Source organism: Convolutriloba macropyga, chromosome 14 (genome assembly GCF_964194025.1).
Source record: "Convolutriloba macropyga chromosome 14, txConMacr16.3, whole genome shotgun sequence".
Taxonomy (NCBI): domain Eukaryota; kingdom Metazoa; phylum Xenacoelomorpha; order Acoela; family Convolutidae; genus Convolutriloba; species Convolutriloba macropyga.
The window spans coordinates 29,772,620-29,796,220 of NC_134481.1; the positions used below are offsets into that span (position 1 = coordinate 29,772,620).

Consider the following 23,601-nt stretch of genomic DNA (forward strand, 5'->3'; position numbering starts at 1 on the left):
TGCTAAATCGTAGACGTAAATGTTAAATAAAAGAGGTCCTAAAATAGTACCTTGTGGAACTCCTCTTTTCAAATTGATGCAATCTGATTCAATTCCATTCAGAACAACTCTTTGCGTTCTTTCACTCAAATAATTCTCTATTAAATTATAGAATCAAAAGCCTTTGAAAGTTCTAAAAACGCCCCTGTAACATTTTTTTTCTTGTTGAGTTCTAATCTTATTTGTTCTGTTGATTTCAGGAAAGCATCAATTGTCGAAATTTGTTTTCTATAACCAAATTGACTAGCAGACAATAAATGCTCCCTTTCTAGGAAACTTGTGATTTGTGATCTGAACGCCTTTTCAAAAATTTTTGACAAAGCAGAAGTGACAGAAATAGGTCTATAATTGAGCGGGTCATCGGGATTCCCTTTTTTGAAGAGTGGAGTTACACAAGATTTTTTAAGATCTTCTGGAAATTTTCCTTCTGTAATGAACTGATTAATGAGATAACATAGTGGTTCTGCTAGCGCTGCTTTAGCATCTTTTATTGCCCGAGCTGGTATTTTTGAAGGACCGACTGGTTTACTTGTATTCAATGAATCTATGAGCAAATTTGTCTCCTTGGTTGTTATATATCGGAACTTGAAACACTTTTTCCGAGCAGTTTTAGGAGGAATGTTGTTTGTTTGTTGCAAGCCAAAGAACTCTCCTAGAGTGGAAAATCTGTAATTTAGAAGATTTGCAATTTTCATGGGCTTTGTTATCTTATCGTCAAAACTGTTTAATAAAGATTGAATTCTTGCTTGAGTCTTTTCTTTATTACAAAGATTTTGAATGAATTTCCATCTGGCTTTTTCACTGTTTAACTCCATAAAACTTGAAAGAAGTTGTTTTTCTTTTTGACGAATTACAGCGTTTTTAGTTTCATCATCCCTAATTCTTGAAAACTGTCTTTTTGTTTCCTCACATAGCCATTTTTCTTGAAGCAAAAATTTTGGTTTATCTGTTCTAATATAACAGGCTTTAATTGGAGCATGTAGTGCTGATGCTCTTTCAATAATTCTTTGAAATTATAATAACATCATATATCCTGTCACTACACCGTAAAAGTGTCTCCAGTCTGAATTTTCAATAAAATTCAGTAATAATTTTTGGAGTACAGTAATATTTTTTTTATCGAGACAGCACTCGATAACTTGTTTCCAGCCGTTGGCGCTTCTAAGGACCCGGAAAATTTTCCTCCAGATAAACTCACCTGATTGAAGCGCCTAGTATTGAAGCCGAAGTTCAGCCCTTTTGATCATCTTTGTAAGTACCACAGGGGAAACACACCAAATATATTCAAGAGTCACCTCAGTATTGGCATAGTGGTCTTCCAGGTGTCGAAGTACTTGACTTCCAGGAGGAAGCAGTAGTCTGCTTTCGTCCTCAAGCAGTACTTTCAACTCCAACAGGACATGGATAGATAACTACACATTGGAATTCAATTGGCAACACAAAGACATCTTAAAGAGCCTGCTCAACAAGGGAAGAGGAAAACCAATGTTGGTTAAGAACAAACGTAGAATGAGGCAGAAGCGTCATGCAAGAGATGGAAACTTGTTACTTACGGGCGTAGTTGTCCGTAGTTTGAGTGGAATTCTCAATCATGGCGCTGATGTCCGGCATTGTTCTACCCCCAGTTACCTAAGTGACTATCAATGGTTGAGTCGAATTAAGAGCAATGATGAATCAAAGCTGATTTTAAACATCTCAAGTACTTAGAAAAACGTGAGAATGGCAAATCAAGATTATACTTCCTAAAAATTGTAAAGATAATGAGCTAAATCAAGATATTCTAATATTTCGGGTTCTAAATAACGGCGTTTTCTCTGAGCAGGCAGTAAAGACTCTTCGAAGTAGATTACTGAGACTAGTAGGTCCGAGTATGAGAATACTGAGACTAGTAGGTCAAAAGTAAGGAACTCCATCAAAGATAAATATTTGGCCTCAGTAGTTTTTCTTGTATGAATTCAGATTTGATTTCTGATGGAAAACAATTCAAAAAGAATGAATCAAAAACTTGAAAAACTGTTGCATTGTCAAGATAGACAGTTCAGAGAAAATGACGACGCAGTCAAAACACTAGACGGAAAACAGCTTTCAGTTGTCGTGAAAAGCCTTTAATTTTATGGACAAAAACACCCAATAGATGAAAACTTTAATGAAACCAATTTTTCGGCAGACATTAACAAGTAGTGAGTAGTATGCTACAAAAATGTGTTTGAAGTGAAAAGCTTTGTCAAGGTAGAGACTTTTGCCAAATGACACACTAAAAACTTATGAGAGACAGCAACGAATAGAGGACTATCAAAGATGGCAAAATACGTTAAAATGAATGAAAATTATCTGTACCTTTTGATAAGTGTAAAGGATTTTGTGTCATGGAAAAAACAACATATCAATCAAAAATTAACAAAATACTTGAATGACCCAAATTTTTGAGGATTGAAACCACAAATGACAAAATATTCCTCAAAACAGAAAAAAATTTTAACGGAACTTTACTTGAAACGAAAAAATAAAATCTCATTAAGGAAAGAAATTATCAAAAACCACGAAGACAGGCGTACAACCAGCGCGATTGCCTGGTTTGCTTAAGTTCAGAAAGTAAAACATGTCAATGCGCCCCGTTTTATCTAATCCTGAAAACTCTTTCTACAATTTACGCGCTTTTTGGGGTCGAATATTGAAAAGGTACCAGGAGCTAACATCAAAACTTCGAGTTTTATAGCTAGACAAGAACTTCAAATTGCGCGTAACTTTAGGCAAAAGAGTAAATTGTATCACTAGATATTAAAGTTTTATACAATAATATCCCTGTCTCGAAAGCCAACGAAGTGGTTCTACATTGTTCTTACTCCATTGACACCGTTTTCAATATTGAATGAACGACACTTAAGCTCCTACTCAAACTAGTAGTCAAAAATATTTATTTTAAAAGTAATGGTAACTTTTACTTTCGGAAAGACGATTTGGTTATGGGGCTTCCCTGGCAGCTATCTTGGCCATTAACTGGATGAAAAATTTTAAATAGAAACTTAGTCCTGACAATGAGATGGGCTTGAGCGAAACAAAATATTTCCAAACGATAATGCCCCATCTCTCATAAAAAAGTGAGTTGGAATAGCATGGGGTTGCGTTCGAAATGCTAGAATTGGTATTACATAAAATGTCGTTATATAAATAAAGAGCAATACAAAAAATGGGGTACGTTGTTTGGAAATGCTTCGAATGTGAAAACGCACCAACTGATTGCCAAACTAGAAAACGAAAACTATTTGGAAGAGAAGTAGATGACAAAAGTTGTACTGTAAAAGACTACCCAAAAAATTAGCTTCAATTAGGAAACAATTTGCGTAAAAATTTGTTCACATTAGAAAAAATGGATTAAAAACATGAACTATCCTTCTTGTATATGGCAGTCTACGATGACGAACAGAGAAAAGTCTCTTGTGAATTAAACAAAAGCCAACAGCCCTAAAACTTGTCTAAATTGCCGCAGCTGTGCTCCCCATCAACGCAAGAGAAATAATTTACAGGGTACTATCTATAGGTTTTTGATCTACAAGCAGCTTGCATTACTCTGAAAAAGCCCTAATAAGCAATGAAAGCGTATGGTGAAAAAATCAATAACTGGAAAAATCAATTGTCAAACATTGTTAATCAGACAATTCAAAAATTTTTGCTGACCTTAAAATGACCGCAAAAACAACAGTGGAATACAAGTCAATTGAGAACCTAAAGCAGAAGAGCATAACCACAATTTCTTACAACAACTTCAAATTGCCTGGAACTTTAGGCAAATGAGTGAAATGTATCACTAGATATTAAAGGTTTATACAATAATGTCCTTGTCTCGAAAGCCAACGAAGTGGCTCTGCAATGTTCTTACTCCAGTGACGCCGTTTTCGATATTCAATGAACGACACTGAAGCTCCTGCTCAAACTAGTTGTCACAAGTTTTTATTTTAAAACTAATGGTAACTTTTACAGTCGGAAAGACGATTTGGCTATGGGGCTTGCTTCCCTTGCAGCTATCTTGGCCAATAAATTGATGAAAAGTTTTAAAGAGAAACTTAGTGCTGACAATGAGATGGGCTTAGGCGAAACAAAATAATTCCAAACGAAAATGCCCCATCGCTCATAAAAAAAAGTGAGTTGGAATAGCAGGGGGTCGCGTTCGAAATGTTAGAAATGGTATTACATAAAATATCATTATATAAGTAAAGAGCAATACAAAAATTGGGATAAGTTGTTTGGAAATTCTTCGAATGTGAAAACGCACCAACTGATTACCAAACTAGAAAACGAAAACTGTTTGGAAGAGAAGTAGATGACAAAAGTTGCACTGTAAAAGACTACCCAAAAAATTAGCTTCAATTAGGAATCCATTTGCGTAAAAATTTGTTCACATTAGAAAAAATGGATGAAAAAGATGAACTATCCTTCCTGTATATGGCAGTCTACGATGACGAAAAGAGAAAAGTCTCTTGTGAATTAAACAAAAGCCAACAGCCCTAAAACTTGTCTAAATTGCCGCAGCTGTGCTCCCCATCAACGCAAGAGAAATAATTTACAGGGTACTATCTATAGGTTTTTGATCTACAAGCAGCTTGCATTACTCTGAAAAAGCCCTATTAAACAATGAAAGCTTATGGTGAAAAAATCAATAACTGGAAAAATCAATTGTCAAACATTGTTAAGCAGATAATTCAAAATTTTTTGCTGACCTTAAAATGACCGCAAAAACAACAGTGGAATGCAAGTCAATTGAGAACCTAAAGCAGAAGAGCATAACCACAATTTCTTACAAGAACTTCAAATTGCCTGGAACTTTAGGCAAATGAGTGAAATGTATCACTAGATATTAAAGGTTTATACAATAATGTCCTTGTCTCGAAAGCCAACGAAGTGGCTCTGCAATGTTCTTACTCCAGTGACGCCGTTTTCGATATTCAATGAACGACACTTAAGCTCCTGCTCAAACTAGTTGTCACAAGTTTTTATTTTAAAACTAATGGTAACTTTTACAGTCGGAAAGACGATTTGGCTATGGGGCTTGCTTCCCTTGCAGCTTTCTTGGCCAATAAATTGAAGAAAATTTTTAAAGAGAAATTTAGTGCTGACAATGAGATGGGCTTAGGCGAAACAAAATATTTCCAAACGAAAATGCCCCATCGCTCATAAAAAAGTGAGTTGGAATAGCAGGGGGTCGCGTTCGAATTGTTAGAATTGGTATTACATAAAATATCATTATATAAGTAAAGAGAAATACAAAAATTGGGATAAGTTTTTTGGAAATTCTTCGAATGTGAAAACGCACCAACTGATTACCAAACTAGAAAACGAAAACTGTTTGGAAGAGAAGTAGATGACAAAAGTTGCACTGTAAAAGACTACCCAAAAAATTAGCTTCAATTAGGAACCAATTTGCGTAAAAATTTGTTCACTTTAGAAAAAATGGATGAAAAAGATGAACTATCCTTCCTGTATATGACAGTATACATTGACGAACAGAGAAAAATCTCTTGTGAATTGTACCAAAAGCCCGCAGACACTAAAACATGTCTAAATCACCTCAGCTGCGCTCCCCATCAACACAAAAGAAATAATTTACAGGGTATTATCTTTAGGTTTTTGATCTACAAGCAGCTTGCATTACTCAGAAAAAACCCTAATAATATCAACAAAAGCGTGTGGTGAAAAAATCAATAACTGGAAAAATCAATCGTCAAACATTGTTAATCAGACAATTCAAAAAATTTTGGTGACCCTTAAATGACCGCAAAAACAACAGTGGAATGAAAGTCAATCGAGAACCTAAAGTAGAAGAGCATAACCACAATTTCTTACAAGAACTTTAAATTGCCTGGAACTTTAGGCAAATGAGTAAATTGTATCACTAGACATTAAATGTATATACAATAATGTCTTTGTCTCGAAAGCCAACGAAGTGGCTCCAAAATGTTCTTACTCCGGTGACACCGTTTTCGATATTGAATGAACGACACTTAAGCTCCTACTCAAACTAGTAGTCAAAAATATTTATTTTAAAAGTAATGTTAACTATTACTGTTGGAAAGACGATTTGGATATGGGGCTTCCCTGGTAGCTATCTTGGCTATTAACTGGACGAAAAATTCTAAATAGAAAGTTAGTCCTGACAATGAGATGGGCTTGGGCGAAACGAAATATTTCTAAACGAAAATGCCCCATCGCTCATAAAAAAGTGAGTTGGAATAGCAGGGTGTCGCGTTCGAAATGTGAGCATTGGTATTACATAAAATGTCATTATATAAGCAAAGAGCAATAGAAAAATGGGGTACGTTGTTTGGAAATTCTTCGAATGTGAAAACGCACTAACTGATTACCAAACTAAAAAACGAAAACTATTTGGAAGTGAAGTAGATGACAAAAGTTGCACTGTAAAGGACTACCCAAAAAAAAGCTTCAATAAGGGAACAATTTGCGAAAAAATTTGTTCACATTAGAAAAAATGGATGAAAAAGATGAACTATCCTTCCTGTATATGGCAGTATACGTTGACGAACAGAGAAAAGTCTCTTGTGAACTGTACCAAAAGCCAACAGACACTAAAACATGTTTAAATTGCCGCAGCTGCGCTCAACACAAGAGAAATAATTTACAGAGTACTATCTACGGGGTTTTTGATCTACAAGCAGCTTGCGTTACTCTGAAAAAGACCTAATAAACAACGAAAGCGTATAACGAAAAAATCAATAACTGGAAAAATCAATCGTCAAACATTGTTAATCAGACAATTCAAAAAATTTTTGTGACATTAAAATGACCGCAAAAGCAACAGTGGAATGCAAGTCAATCGAGAACCTAAAGCAGAAGAGCATAACCACAATTTCTTACAAGAACTTCAAATTGCCTGGAACTTTAGGCAAATGAGTAAATTTTATCACTAGATATTTAAGGTTCCTACAATAATGTCCTTGTCTCGAAAGGCAACGAAGTGGCTCTACAATGTTCTTACTCCAGTGACACCGTTTTCAATATTGAATGAACGACACTTAAGCTCCTACTCAAACTAGTTGTCACAAGTTTTTATTTTAAAACTAATGGTAACTTTTACAGTCGGAAAGACGATTTTGCTATGGGGGTCTTCCCTGGCAGCTATCTTGGCCAATTAATTGATGAAAAGTTTTAAAGAGAAACTTAGTGCTGACAATGAGGTGGGCTTGAGAGAAACAAAGTAATTCCAAACGAAAATGTCCCATCTGTCATAAAAAAGTGAATTGGAATAGCAGGGGGTCGCGTTCGAAATGTTAGAATTGGTATAACAAAAAATGTCATTATATAAGTAAAGAGCAATACAAAAAATGGGGTACGTTGTTTGGAAATGCTTCGAATGTGAAAACGCAGCAACTGTTATCCAAACAAGAAAATGAACACTATTTGAAAGAAAGGTAGATGACATAGCTGTAAACAACTACTCAAAAAATTTGCTTCAATTAGAAAACAAATTGCATAAAAATTTGTAGTTCACATTAGAAAAAGTGGATGAAAAACATGAACTATCCTTCCTGTATATTGCATTCTTCGTCGATGAACAGAAAAAAGGCTCCTGTGAATGGTACCAGAAGCCAACAGACACTGAAACATTTCTAAATTGCCGTAGCTGCGCTCCCCTTCACCACAAGAGAAATGTTTTACAGGTAACTATCTATAGGATTTTTATCTACAAGCAGCTTGCATGACTCTGTCAAAGCCCTAGTAATCAATGAAAATGTATGGCGAAAAAAATCAGGTAACGGGAAAATGGATAATCAAACATTGCTAATCAGAAAACTCCAAACATTTTGTGAGCCTAAAATGACCGAAAAAGCAACAGTGGAATGCAAATCAATCGAAAAGCTAAAGCAGAAGGACATAATCACAATTTCTTACAGTATATAGGCCAATTAAGCTTTGCAGTTAAAAAAACTACAAAAGATAACGAATCTTACAATGGTCTAGACAACATGGAAACTCAGAACCTTCTTACCATTCTAAGAGTCTAGTTTTGACCATCATCTAAAATCGCACGTGGTATACGAGATAATATTTAGCTGATACAATTTTCACCTATCTCGGACAAACTTGCAAACATAAAACCACGCGGATGGCAGAGCATCCAAAAAGGACTCACAGGTAGGTCAGTTTTTAAGAAAATGTTCTGGCACATCAAGCGTGTTTGATTGGCGGTTTACAGATCAGTGGCTCATGGCCCCACAAAGGCTCATGACTCTCGAAGTGTAACAAATAGCACCAAGGAACTCATTGCTGAACACGCGCGATGAGTACCGTAGCCAGGAGTTGAGATTGAAGTACTAGTCACCATTTGTCATGTTGTTCCAAAATGTTATCGAAACAGTAGAACTTCACGAAGACCTTCAAAAATCTAATTTCAACGGTCTTAATAAAAAAGTAAAAACAAAATGGAAAATGAAATTTTCGATACTTTCGTTCTGCATATAGAGAATATTATAGGAACCTCTTAGTCAACAGTAGTCAACAGTATTACATTTTAGAATATTAAAAACCATTGAGATTTTCAAAATTTTACCGGATTTTAAAAAATCAAAGAAAACTTTTGAAGCTAAAGAACAAGATCATGAATACAAAACATAAAACGTAATGAAAAACAAATCTTCAGAAATTTTTGTTTCAACGAAAAGCAAAATTTCCAATGGATTCTCTTTTGTTTTACTTTTCAGCTGAATTGAGATCATTTTACATGAAATCGTTAGAGAGCTGAATTCCCACGGGGTATATGAAATAAAAATTAATAGATTAGGATTAATCTATGTTGGACAGACACGCTGGCGTGTTACCACTAGGATATCAGAACATCAAAAGAGGTTCACAAGTGGGTCAATAACGTGTTAAATGTAGTGACTCCGCGAATGGCATTGAATGGAAAATTCTGGATGCTTGTCGCACAGAAGAGAACTCGAAGCTATATACATCAGCAAGTTAGAGCCGAGACCGAACAGAAGCGATAATTATAGGGGGCAGGAATACACTCTAATATTTTAGTTCAAATCATAATTTTGCCTTGGGAACGAAAAAAGGGCAAAAAAATATTTGGTAAAAGGAAGTTTGAAAATCACAAGAGATGTTCTTAGGGTAAGGGTAAATTGGGAACTAATCTAGAAATAAAATAAACATGGTCGAATTCGAAGAATCCCGAAAAAGAAAATTTTTAAAGAAAATGATAACAGCTGTGAATATGAGTTTTAAGTAGGCTAAAAAATGAAGTTTCGATTTTTTTTTCAATTTTTAAAGCTCGATTAAACTTTTTGAGATAGTTTCTTGAATTGTTTAAGTTGTGGTCTCCGACAAATGTAAATACATGTTCGTTTGTTCTTTAGCAATTTCTGAAACAGGTTTTTAACCTGACAAGGAACGTGAAGTTCGAAAACTTTTGTTTTAACTATCAGATGTAATTTAAAAGAAACATTTTCGAACTATACGTTCATCGTCAGGTTAAAACTGTTTCACAAATTGTTAACGGGTAAACTGAAAATGTATTTACGTTTGTCTGAGACCAAATTAAAACTTTTCTGGGAGCTATTTCAAAGAAACTAATCTAAAATATTTCCTGTGTACAATAATAATCCTATTTACAACTCAGATTTACATCTGTTATCAGTTTCTCTAAAAACATTTCCATTCTGGATTTTTCAATTTTGGGCCATGTTTTTGTATTTTTAGGGTATTTCCAAACTTGCCCTAACCCTAAGTATCCCCCTTGTGGAGGTTTTGCAAAGTTTCGTTTTGTCAAGCACAAAATGCTTCTCGCCCTTTGTATCTTTCTCAAGTCAAAATTATGATTTGTACTAATTTTTTTAGATTGAGTTTCCGTCCCCTATGTTCATCGCGTGTGTTTAGTACCGGCTTCAGCTTGCCTATGTGTATAGCTTCGATAGCCAATAGCTTCTCTACTGTCCGACAGGCATCAAGACTTTTCCTTTGAATGTCATTCGCGGCGCCACAACATTCCACAAGATGTTGACCCACCTGAGAGTCCTTTTTTTGATGTTCTGATATCTTTGTGGTCACATGCCGGCTTGTTTGCCCAACATAGATGAATCAGCGTCCATCACATTTTGTCTCATGTACCACTTGGGATTTCAGGTCTCTATGGAACGATGATTTCAGGGTGGGGAGGCATGATCTTAATTTTCGAGTTATAAAAATCATTTGCAAGTCGCTTAGTTTCTTCAATTTGCCCGCAAAGTTTTAAGTAAGGTTGCCTCTGTGTTATAGAAAAATAGTTGTTCTATCATGAGATCAAGTCTGTTTTGATGCTCGTTTCGATTTGTTTTCAATTGATCTTTATCGCCACTTATTATATTTTCTAAAGTCTGGTTCACTTTTTCCTCTGGCTACTGAATTTTGGTCCAGCAAGTTTTGTTCTTTCCAAGAGCCTGATCGAAGGCCAACCAATTAGATAATGCATTGAAAACCCTGGGAACCGTCCCTTGAATCAGATTCTTCTTATGCTGAAGAGGTGCACAGCTGCGAAAATTTAGCATTATCCCCGTGTCAGTTGGTTTTTGATACCAATGAAAGGTGATATTGCTTCTGCTGCTCACATTTACGTTAATGTCAAGAAAAGCTAATTCCGCTTCCATGTTAATTTCTAAGATAAATTGCAGGTTGTTGTGTACTGAATTTGCAAATTTTAGATGCTCATCCGGGTCACCACGAACCGTGTATATAATATCATCCACATACCTTTTGAACAATTTTATCTCAAACCGCCCCTCTGTCGGGTGATTGCTGCAATACGTGCAAATCCAAACAACATCCTGCATGTTGGCGTTTTCCTCATTTTTTATCTTTTAAAGATATCAAATATATGTAATGGCTAACGAATTTCAAAATAACATGAAAGAAACAGAAAGAGCAAACTGAATGGCAATTAATGCAGAATCAATATCAGAATTATTTTTAGTTTGACAATTTGGTTTCTTCTACACGGAATAATTTTAGATTGTATTTTACCTGACGATGCTAGATATAGCTTAAGCGTTTTTAAGTAAACTTCTATAATTGACTGAGTTCTTTAACTTTGTCATAAGTTTATCACAACAACAAGGCGTCTTTTTGAGTGTCATAAGTGAGCGCGCTCGGATTTCTTTCCTCTCTCCTTTTCTTTGTTAACGGATGCTCATGTATCTGCAAGTTTTCAATGATCTCGGAGTTAGTCTTCGAAGGTAGCTTTATAGTCGGCAAACAGGTTTCTTCCAATTATTTGAGCCAAGTTTCAAAGATTGGACGAAGTTTTAAGGATTTGAAGTCACTTAAAAAGATACGTCGAATTTGAACGTATCTTTAATAGCCTTTCCACTGCTGTAATGAATCATACTATAGTTAGTCATATAAAGTTGCAACGCTATCGAACGGTTTAAAGGTCAACGTTTATTTTTAAAACGAAAGATCAACACTTTGATGTCCATTTGCAGACAAGTCGAGAGTTTTTAGTACATCCGCTTGCGTGGCAACTTTTTGGGACTGAATAAATTCTTTCAAATATGAATTTGAGAACATTCTCTGCTGCGCAGAAATGAAAAACTGCTTGTTTACATTGCATTATTTTTGCTTTGGCCATGAATTTTGAGGTTAGCTACGATATCATGTCCTGACGCTTATTGAAATGCTAAGCTGTCAGTTCAAGTTTTCAAAGGCTAACTTCAACGATCTCGTAGAAGAGAACAAGATAATACTATCTTCTATGGTTGGGCAATACGAAGTTCTCAATGAGCCACCGATGTGTACTTTCATAATGAATGAGAGCCGAAGTAAAATTTGTGAGCATATAACCTAAAAGGGCTTTTTCTTATTATCGCCCACTTCAGCTTGGCGGACATAGAGTGTGTAACCAGCCCCTGTCATTGCCCTAAATGTACCATAAATGGGAAAAGATCTACACTATTTTAGACAGGGAATTGAAATAATTAATTGCAATTAATTTGGCTACCAATAATCAAAGCAATCGATCAATTAAAATTGGGGATTCAAAGCAATCAATAAATTGGTAGAATTCCAATTAATTGCAGTTTCTTAAGGCAATGAAAAACCTTCTTTGTGAGCACGTAACAGTATACTATAGTCAAGTCTCACTTTTTCGCGATCATATGCTTTAGGAAAATTAAACCCAAAAGTTATATGTATTCCGTGTTGAGCTTAACGTTCAGGGGTCAAGTGCTAATTTTTTCAACTTTTCACGATACATTTTTGGAATATTAACTGAAAATAATTGCAATTATTTGACTTACGCAGAAACCCTGTTCATGGCAACTAATATGCTCCTGTAAAAATTGTAATGAACTTGACAAACTAGTTATTCTGAAGATTTTGAAACCCATGGGTCAACTCTAAATCTGTGACTGCTACTAATTACCAATTAATTGGAAAAAATAATTGATAAAAATCTTCACCTTCAATCTGGAATCATCCCTCTTACAATGACAGATACCGGAAGGTTTTCTCTCTTCCTCTTAAAGAGGGTGGGCTAAGCATTGTTCTTCTTGAAGACAGGGCAAACGAATATGAAAGATCTGTTCGGATTTGTGAGCCGTTACAGAGTCATAACGCTATAGATGCAGAGTTTCATCAGAAAAAAAATCCTTCAGAAAAGAAAAACAGGAACAAGCTCGAGCGAAAAAGTTGGCAATCAAAGATCTCATCAATGACAAAGAGGCATATTCTCTAGATTTGGCTATGGAAAAAGGAGGAGCATGCTGGCTAAACGCACTTCCATTGAAAAGATATCATTTTGATTTAACCAAGGGAGAGTTTAATTGCTCTTAGATATGGATGGGATCCCGTAAAATTGCCATCAAGATGCGCATGTGGAGAAAACTTTAATGTAGCACATGCTCTTCATTGTCCAAAAGGTGGCTATACGCACATAAGACACAATGACAGCCCTGACTTCGGTCTTTGCAAGGGGAAACCTTCGCAAATAGAACTACCACTATTGATGTCGACGCTCGACTAGATATCAAAGCTAATGGTTTCTTCGATTCACGCTTCAGCAGAACGTTCTTTGATGTGAAAGTGTTTAATCCCTATGCGATTAGTTGCCCAAGAAGCATACTGGATTCCTACAAATATCACGAGTTCATCAAGAAGCTGAAATACGAACAGGAGGAGTGTACAGGAGGAGCTGGTCCGTCAGCATCAAAAGCCATACATAGATTGGCTTCCAGGATCAGCGATAAGACAGAAGATTCATATTCGGACGTGATCACGTAGATAAGGACAAAATTAAGTTTCGCTCTTTTGCGTAGCTCCATACTCTGCCTCCGTGGCGCGCGCTCCATGCGCTGTCGCCCTGCAGTAGACGCGTCAATAGGAACCATTGTAGAGGAAGGGAGGCTGTTGTGCTAAATGCTTTATATTTTTTCTAATCTTGATTCAAAATCACTACACATAATACTTTAATTGCTATTTACCATATCTATTTTGTTTATAATTCTGATGCTTTATTTTCTTTATCTTTTGCGTCTGATGCTTCAATTTTTGACTACTGTCAGAATTTATAAATACACATAGGAGTTGACTTGCTGCCCCCGAGTTGACCGAAAACTTTTTAGGGGAGGGGCTTTCTCTTAATTGACCCTTATAATTAATTGTTTTGAAAGTCCCCGTAATCAATTAATTGATAGGCGTAATTGCTATTAATTTTAAAAGCAATCAATTATTCCAATGCCTTGCTTTAAATCCTTCTTGTGGACAAGCTATTGGTCACAACGAGAATGGTCTATGTTGAACTGATATAAGTAACATGGGTCATAAAAGGCCCAATTGTAGCTCCCTTAGTTAAATTATATATTGATACCAAAATGAGGAGGGGGGTGGCTACAACGGGACGGCCCCCACAATTTCTATAGTTTGAATTTTGAAGAAAGTTCTTGAATCAAATGCTTCATTTGAAAATTCTGGCACTAATATCTTTTAAGATGTATTTGTTTTATCCTATAAGTGTGTATGCTTTTCATGTTGGTGCTCTTTTGTAATCTCATGCCTCGTTGCCTGCTTCCAATCTGAGCATAGCCTAGTCTAGTGGAAGTGGGTGAAGACTATGGCTTTAAAAATTTATGCGCTTCACTGTTCTACTCAATATAGTGACTGTATAATTGTTTTGCCTTTTTTCTCAAATAGTTTAGGGAATTATACATTTTAGCAGCTTTGTGCTCTCTGTTGTGCGTATGTTTCTCTTTCATTATAGTTTCTTTTTTTTTTTCATTTTCACTCAATATCTCGGTCGGTGGTGCCATGTTAGTGCTAGTATTTAGTATTAACATCGAGTTGCTGCCTATTTATCTATCTACCTCGCTGCCTCCTTCCTACCTTCTTACCTTACATAGGCAGATAGATAGATAGGTGGGTAGGTATAGCAGCTCCTCTCACTAGGCTAGGAGCTAGGTAGCTTTGGCCCCCTCTGTTAATAGCTCTGCAAAAGCGCTCGCTGCTGCCGGGTGTTTGCGGTGGCCTAGCTAGCTCGCTCGCTCGCTCTTTCTATTTTGCGCTCAATGAGGCAAAGTAATAAGAATTATTGAGTGGCCCCTTTTCCTGTATTTTTGCTTTACACTTCATAGTACAGCACAAAATGTTATATGTACAAGCATACACACACAAGCATCTTGTCTTAATTTTTCCTCATTATTTTAGCAGTAGGCCCTCCTGATGATAAAAATATGAATAGATTTTGTTTAGTCTTATCGCTACGGCATTTCAACACCGCTGAATAGTGCGTATTAGATTGCATTGAAAATTTTAGTTGAAATTGTCGATTGAGCGCTTTTTCAAGTTGATTTACTTACTTACTTTCCATATACACACGGTTTCCCCCATTAAAACTGTTTACGGCCCGCAGTTCTGTTTAGATGTTCCCTTCTTCTTATAAGCGTCATTACATACACTATCAATAAAAGCACACACACAGCAGGACCTTTAAACAGTTTCTATAAGGTTATATACACTCTTTCTCTCTCCACAATTGTCCCTGGTCCCTTCCATCGAGCTGTACACAATTTGTTTACCTGCTTAGCTTCCTTTTATTGCGTGGCTATTTCAACTTTTTGCTCACTTCAATAAACTGAAACCAATTAATTGCCAGGCTAAGCTCAACTCAACGCCGGATCGATTTTTAGGGGCTTACAGATTTTGTTCAATTTTGCAAGACCGTCCAAAAGTTACTTAAACATTTTATCATTGTGTTGGTGACCTACTTCTGTCATCTGTTAAGTGGAAATATTTTATTATTTAGCGTTGTTTTGGATATCGTAGTCATCCATTGCCTGTTTCAATGTTTCATCTATTTAGCTTTATTGATGCTTCATTTAATCGTGGCCAAGTCTTGTTTTCTAAGATCGAAGATTTAGCTGTGAAGACGATGACTGCTCCATCAAATTAGGCAATATGTTATCTGTAACACGTGAATAGCCGTGGCTTTGTGTCTAGGTTTTGATTTGACCGTCGCTTATTATTATTTACCTCTTTATCTTGATGTCGCGTAAATTAATCTTCAATACCAATTGATAATGGTGATAGCAGGTAGTTATTGATAAATAACACTTCAAAGTACTTTTCACGCGTGATTGAGCTTTTGGCTGCCTTTATGATTGATGGTCCCATTAAGACAAACATCCATTCTGTTTACCAACCATAATGGTCCTCTTGCTAGCCATAACGGCAGAAGCATTATGGACTGACTAGCTATGGCCCTCTATACTATAAACACCGTACCAAACTAAAGCTGCCTACTATTTTGTTCTCTATTCATCACATTTGGCTCCGTGTTTTCTTAACTGAGCTGAGCTCTTAGATAATTCTAGCTATAATAACTCGTTGTTACTTTTGTCTTAACTTTCGATAGATATCGAAAAAATCAGTTTGAGTATAAATCAACAATTTCTTACTGTTGTTCACTGTCACTCCAAATTACTGTCATCAGCAATCTAAAATTATCCTGAGAATTCTCTTTGTTGTTTTTTGAATCTTCAGTTAGTCCAGCACTAGCCGTTGATTAAGTTTTCAAAAAATGGCTACAAATATTCCAAGTCAGACTTCACTAGTTTCTGGAGGTAGTGGCAAATCGAATGGAGCCAACTCCAAGTCCAGTCAGTTATCTCTGGCTAAGAGAACCTCAAATGACTCCAAAAAGGTCTAATTTTTTTTTGAAGTTTGGTGAGATTTTTTTTAAAGTTAGAAATTCGAAAATGTCGCACAATCAATAACTTTATTAGAATTGTATCTGAGTTTGTAAATTTGTGCATTTTTTGCTGTAAAACAAGGGTATGTCTTATTATATGCTGTCGGAACAAAGTTTACTCATTCTCCTATAAATATGTCGAACTTCTCATTCCGCTTAGTTAAAAAAAACTATTATGGGTTTGTAAAATTTAGCTATATATTATTATATTCCAATAAAGGGGAAGGTTATAGTCTTTTTTGTTGACCGGCATCCTGGAAAAGTTGGGAGAAATTTTCATACCCTGTTGAAGTTTTAATTGTAAATTGTGTTCCAGCACAAGTCGCCTTCGCCCTTGTCAGCCTCGTCGAATAATAACAATAACAGCACAAATAGTGGAGGAGGGGGAGGTTTGTCCTCTTTAGCGGCTACGCTGGAATCGGGATCCAGTTCCTACAACAACCCACTCAAACGGTCAGTATTTTTTTAAAAAAAATAGTAGTAGAATAGAAGCAGTTAATAATGAGTATCCCAATTGAAGTCATCGGGAATAAATTGTAGAAGAATAGAGGGAGTTAATAATGAGTATCGCACTTCAAGTCATCTGGCATTCGAGATTTTTCTTTCCTTTTGGTTGATCTTCTGAGACACACTTAAACAAATGATAAAAACCAAATAGAAGAACTAATTGTCAATCAACATTTGAAACTAGTTGCGGGTTACAAAAAGTTTTAAACTGCAAACAAGGACAGGTTGTGCATTGTAATAAATAGTAGGGAAAAGGGGGTAGCATGTGATCGATTCGAAGTTGTTGGACTTTCCTACCAATCAGGTTACATTTGACAGTACCAATCTCGTCTCTCAGTTCACAATTGTATCCTAAATTTCTGTAAGGGGCAAAATCACTTCCTTTAAATAACTTAAATATCATTTGTACTCGGTTTTAATAGTGGTATTTTACGAATAATGCCATTGTCGCTGAGCTGTTTTGACCTTCATAGAGATAAGAACCTGTGAGAGTAAAATGGAGACAAGATTGGAAATGCTAGTTAAATTAGGTAGAAAAGTTAACAATTTCAATGCTTGTGATATTTTTCCAGATACGACCTGCGCGAAAAATTTTTGCTGTTAGTTCGAATCGCTCTTTGTAATCTGCGATAGGAAATAATTTCATCGTGTCCGGACAAAACAGTCCCAGACAAAACAGTCCCAGACAAAACAGTCCCAAATTGCAAAAGATTCCCAGACAAAACAGTCCCAGACAAAATAGTCCCAAGAAACCAGACAAAACAGTCCCGGACAAAATAGTCCCAAATAAAATGTAACTAATGCCATTATACCCAATATACTTTGAATTGTTCGTTCAATAATCCGACAACAAATTAGCAGTCGCTATTACCCGTATGTTTTAACATACTTAATTGCCATGGCTATGCCTCAGCGGCCCGTGGGACTTGATATGAAACTATCACAACCGAACATGGGATTAAATTATCCGCTTGTTAAATCATACGTGTGAGAGCTATTATAATGGCCTTGGGACTATTTTGTCTGGGACTGTTTTGTCTGGTTTCTTGGGACTGTTTTGTCTGGGACTGTTTTGTCTGGGAATATTTTGCTATTTGGGACTGTTTTGTCCGGGACTGTTTTGTCTGGGACTGTTTTGTCTGTTCACCAATTTCATGATTAAATGCTCTCAAACGAAATTTGTAGCAATTATATTCATTCTGTGGTCTTTTTGTTTATGCGATTTTTCGCTGGACTGTTATTACCTCAGCCCCTTATGACTTCTCTTCCTCAACGGGATAAGCAGGTGAAGCCCGGAGCGTATTAATTGGCTGATTAATGACCCCCTCTCGTCCAGTCCTCACAACCCTACTCTTTTGCTAGTATCCCTTAGCCCCAGTTGGCTACTACCGAAATCAACCACTTGCTGGTCGTTTGAGAGCAATTCGCCCGATGTTGATCGGTTATGTTTGATAATGATGTCACTTTGTATTCTTTGACATGAGTCTGGCTTGTTATTGCATCGGAGATGCCCAAAAGTTTACTTCAAAACGCGTCAAAATGTCGAGTTCTTTGAATTTTTATCAATATTTTTTGTTATCCGCTTTTTTCTCAAATGAAAGCATTTGATTCGAATGATTGAAGAATTACAAGAAAGAGTTATAAGTTAATGAAAACCATGATTCCTGAATTTGCTAATTTTTGTTATTCAACTGAAGTGGGATTTGATATGTTGCAGCTCCTCCACCTCCCCGATCTCAGCCACGAATGGCAGCATTCCGTCTATAGCCGAGACTCTAAATGGACAATCGATGCTGAGTTCCCTCTTCCCCACCACGCCCTCCGCAGCCGATCTCAACTCAGTTGCCAACTTAGCCCTCATGCAACAGCTTCACAATTCCTCACTCATGACTGGTCAGTTCATTTCCATAAATAAACGATCCGCATTCTTTTCTTAAAGCTGTAGTATTATTTAATATCGAAAGTTCATACAAAGTTTCGACCTCGAGCAGTTATTTCGATCCTGCAAAACCCGATTTTGTTCTTAATGGTATTTCTTGATGCATGATTATTATCAACTTGAGTGGGTATACATAAGGAGATGCCGTTTTGTGTAATCTTCTTAAAATAAATTCAGTCCAAGTTGAAAATTTCAGAGAATCTTTACTGGAACAGACTGAACCCTTAACTGATTGGGTAAGATCTTTGTGACAAAAAATATCAATGCTTATTCAGTTGGAGTAAAACTTCTAGAGAAAGAAAGACATATTTTGCTTATAGTTTCGTGATCCTGAGAACCAAGCTTGGACATCTGAATTCTTGAAATATAACCTGCCTAGTTTATTGAGATCGACGAAGTAAATCACTTAATTTATTTGATCGAATCAACGTGAGTCGCGTCCTAAGGTTCAATGTATTTAGGGTTCTGGGCAAAAATTAGTATAAAGATGAGTTTTCATAGGACTCAGGGACGGCAGGAGTACTAAGTCTGGTTTTCTGAAGTGTAGTTTTTCCGAATCAGTCCCTTGTTAAAAATTTTTGAACTAATGTCTGGAGTTTTGAGAATCTATTTGAAGCTCATGAGGTGCTGTCCTCTGTAATAAAAAACTTGCCATATATATTTGTTCCAACCCTCCATTAAATTGTGCTTACGTCAGTTATAGTCAATAGTTTTCTTTTGTTGAGAGATAAGTTTCTCAAAAACGGAATATGGAAATGCGAAGAAGTTAACGGGCTCAAAATTGGTGGGAGAAACAGCCCACTCCGAGTAGAACAGAGCGTATGGAGAAGTCGGATGGAAGTCAGCTTTACACAAGAACAGAAAAGAGATATACTTACAGAATTAGAGATAAAAAACTGTTTACTCTTTAAAGCTGTTTAGAGAATGATATCGATAATCATACAAATGACGAATTATCTCACTGCAAATTCAAATTGCTGATAACACGCATATATAATGCAACATTATGGAACGGTGTACCCCCTTTGAGTACAACATAATTAAGCCCCTCATTAAAATTATGGACCCCAATAATTTGAAACATTTTACAATGGAGTTGAGCTTCCGCCTGTCGCTCGAGAGCAATTCTTGTAATTTTATTCGGTTAATTATTGCTAATGATTGGCGAAAATTTTGAAAACTAAAAAGAGTTAAATAAAGTTTAAACAGAATCATTCTAGTACATTGATAATTTGATGTTTGTTTAGGTCTGCCAACTGGTCTGGAGTCTCTCTTCCGAAGCAGTCCCTCTCTTCCCTCCCCCTTCGCGGCCCCCTTCTCTCCCGCTGCTGCATTTGGTGCATACCCTGGCATCCCCTCGCCTGCCAGTCTATTTGGGGCCATGGCCACCGCTCCATCTGTCTCCGCAGCCCCCACTCCCCCCACATCCGCATCCATCAACACAGCCTCACTTTCTAATGGTAAGTGTCATTCGCTACATAGAGCATAGCGTAGCGTGAATTTATAGGCCTGCCCAAATTGATCGACTCAAAAATAGCAAAGGAATTGTTTGCAAAGGTTCTGTCAGGCAGTTCAGTTCAGGAAATTCAGATTTATGACCTTACAGAGACGATTATCCTCCTTCTGTACATAACTAATAGCGTTATACAATAGTTTTTTTTAAAAAAATTCTCCAAGCGCAGCTTTCAAAAAATGAGTTTCTCGTTAAAACTAATACCGCGCTTTTACCAACCTCCCCAACATAGGCGGCAGAATGCAAAATATAATAGGGATCACATTAGTCGTTCGATAGCAATTTGTCTGAAGTTAGTCGGTTATGTTTAATCACCATTTTTGTACATAACGGTATATAATTTTTACATACCTTTTAACAGGGGAACCGGCGAGTAAGAAGCCCTTCGACCCCCTTCACTCTCTGCGAGATCAGTTGACATCCAGTGCTCTCAACGGGAATCTATTGGCCAACGGCTCAACCAATCTAGTCAACAGTCTCGGCAGCAGCCAATCAAATTCGAGCATTGCCTCTTCCGGCACCAAAGCATCATCAAGCTCCAAAACACAGAACGCTGCCAATTCCAGTCAAGGTTCCGGATCCAACGGAATCGGAATGTTGAACTCAACTTCGAATATCGTCAATGGACCCGCTAGTCGGGGATCTCCTAACACCCGAACGCCAACCGGAGTTTCGACTTTGAATGGATCAGTTTCGTCGTCATCCTCGTTGTCAGGATCAGCAAACAGTAGCTCCTCAAGTTCGGCTGCCAAATCGTCACCGCCCAATAATGGCAACCTGATGACATCGCCGGCTTTGACCTCAAATGGGTCAGCTGCTAACGGGTCGGCGACCCCAGGTGTTAATGGCAATGCATCCTCGACCTCGGCTAACTCGAATTCAGCTTCGCCAAAGTCTGAGACAGATTCAATAAAAAGTTTGATCAAAAGTTACAGAGAATCGGCCGCATTTCTCAACCGATCGGCGGATGAACTTGAAAAACTATTAAACGGTTCAACTACGTAGAAAATTCAATTAAAATACAAAAAGTGTGAAAAACCTGTTTATTATGATATAAAATGTCCACAATTTAGATTAAAAGTTCCTTAATTATTTTCTTATATTCTATATATTTTTAAGCCAGCTTTTGTTTATGCTTTGACGGTGAAATTCAAGTTAACTTGAAAGAGGGAGCTAAAATCGATATTATTGCCAATTTGTATTTCTTGCATTTTGACTGTTGTTTCTGAACTATTTGCTCTTTTTTCAGATTTTTAGCTTTTCATTCTGCAAAGTTTATTTTCTTATGGTGCTAACTGTGTCGTCAGGATTTTATTTATAATAAGATGCAATATTTGGATCGCAGTAAAATAATTGGATTCAGTTTCCCAGCTCTCCAATTTTCCCAAACTAGCAGTAAATTGTGAGCTATGAAAACATAAATGAACAAAATTCCAACTTTTGACATATCTATATTTTCTCGTCTATTTATCATAGCGTCGTTCTAATCGTCACCTAGACTGTTTTCAATCAAGACGACCACCCCATACCTTTTTAAGTAGGCATGTTTGGCTGAATAGAATCATAATTGTATCGTTTTTCCTGAATTATTAATCAAGAGATAATTTTCCGAGATAAAAATTTTGGAGAAATTGCAATAAAAGTTTTGATTGATCGAACTGTTTTGAAAGAAGGATTCGGCTGAATGTGTTGTTAGGCCGAATGAGTGTGAATTTGATGTTAGTGTCACATAAACCTATCCGCTTATACATTCCAAATGATCACCTAAATGTATCCTACACCAGATTGTGTCGATTCGCCTAACTTATCTTTCTATTTCTCTCTTCTCTATCATTTTAATATTTTTTCCTTCTTTTCGGCAATTACTATAAATATAATAAATGATACTTTTTGTTGATGTGTGTTAATATGAATTGATATTAATATTTGTGTCAATACATACCTCAACAGTTTATTGAATATATGAAGCATGTTTCGGCAACTTTTGCTCCAAGTCAGTTAGATCAAAATTTCGAATCGAAACTTAAAGGTTCCTCGTAATAATAAAATCCTGGTAATGATACCAAATGTACGCAAATACTTTTCAGACTCTTGCCGCAGAGCATTTAACCACTGCACCAGCATATTTAAACTCTGAATAATATTTTCGGTTCTGAAAGGTAGGATATACAGGGTTTTTAATTGCTCTTGAACAAATTTTGTAGCAATTATATTAGTCCTGTCGGTCTTTTTTTATGCGATTTTTCGCTTGACCAATTTTTTGTCTGACGCTTTTGACTTTTTGTCCTCAAAAACGGGATAAACAGGTAGCGCCCAGCGGGCCTCTTAGAGCCTTTCAGCTCCGTTTCAGCTCAAACTGTTTAGGAGACTTATACTTAAGATGTGAAGGGTGGTTCTTAGAGGTTGAAGGAAGACACCCCCACTGTTGACCCACGCCCAATATTGCCCCACCCCGCCATCGCGATATTGCAAAAAAAACATTAAATGTCCATTTGAGCACTGAGAATAATAATAATAATAATAATGAATTTCACAAAACTTGCTTTTACCAAGCTTAGTAAATCCCTAACGCGGCTTGAATTTGATTTCCCTCAAACACTGTCCATCCATATGGGTATGATTTGTAATTAATTGCTCTCAAACGAAGTTTGTAGCAATTATATTAGTCCTGTTGGTCTTTTTTTATGCGATTTTTCGCTTGACCGATTTTTCGTCTGACGCTTTTGACTTTTCGTCCTCAAAAACGGGATAAACAGGTAGCGCCCAGCGGGCATTAAGTGCTCTTAGAGCCTTTAAGCTCTGTTTCAGCTCAAACTGTTTTGGAGACTTATACTTATGGTGTGAAGGGCGGTTCTGAGAGGTTGAACCCCGCCCCCCCCCCCCGTTGACCCACATCCCCACCGCGCTGTTGCCCCCCCCCCAACCCAGTGTTGTCCCCATCAGGCCCCAGTGCACCCCCCCCCCGTGGCTAGCTACTGACGAAGCCAACCGCTCGCCGGTCGTTTGAGAGCAAATCGCCCGACGTTAGTCGGTTATGTTTAAAATTCTTCTTAGCTAAATCAAATAGATAATATTTTTTGACTTCTTTTTTGAATTTGGGAGGACTTGAATATGGGTTATAGTTGGGAAAATTACGCGCAAGTGACATCGAATTGTTGAAGTTTGTAACTCCGAGATCCAAAAAGAAAAATTGATAAGTGATCGGAAGTAAATTTACTGATCGAAGACAATCATTGTATTCTTTATCAGTAAAATGAGTGTTTGATTGTATCTATCTTAAACTTTTTCTCTGAAGCCTTTCCATTTGCCTTACGATAGTTTTACTGGCATACCAAACATTTGATCCATAAAGCAAGATCGATATTGTGTGTTTTGACT

The 23,601-nt window shown here is 36.8% G+C and overlaps 1 protein-coding gene across 4 annotated transcripts in view; it reads left to right on the top strand.

The window, feature by feature from the left end:
- The window catches only part of LOC142353747 (uncharacterized), a 48,511-nt gene extending 26,738 nt beyond the window's left edge, over nucleotides 1-21,773 (top strand). For 3 of the 4 annotated variants that reach the window (XM_075406095.1, XM_075406096.1, XM_075406094.1), the window contains exons 3-6: nucleotides 16,581-16,717; nucleotides 18,489-18,664; nucleotides 19,958-20,170; nucleotides 20,585-21,773. In XM_075406095.1, coding sequence (XP_075262210.1) covers nucleotides 16,581-16,717; nucleotides 18,489-18,664; nucleotides 19,958-20,170; nucleotides 20,585-21,228 — 1,170 coding nt within the window. In that variant the 3' untranslated portion in view covers nucleotides 21,229-21,773. Of the gene's footprint in view, nucleotides 1-14,464; nucleotides 16,217-16,580; nucleotides 16,718-18,488; nucleotides 18,665-19,957; nucleotides 20,171-20,584 lie in introns of those variants that run through there. The other variant, XM_075406093.1, reaches the window with a different exon arrangement.
- The last annotated feature ends 1,828 nt before the right edge of the window (nucleotides 21,774-23,601 follow it).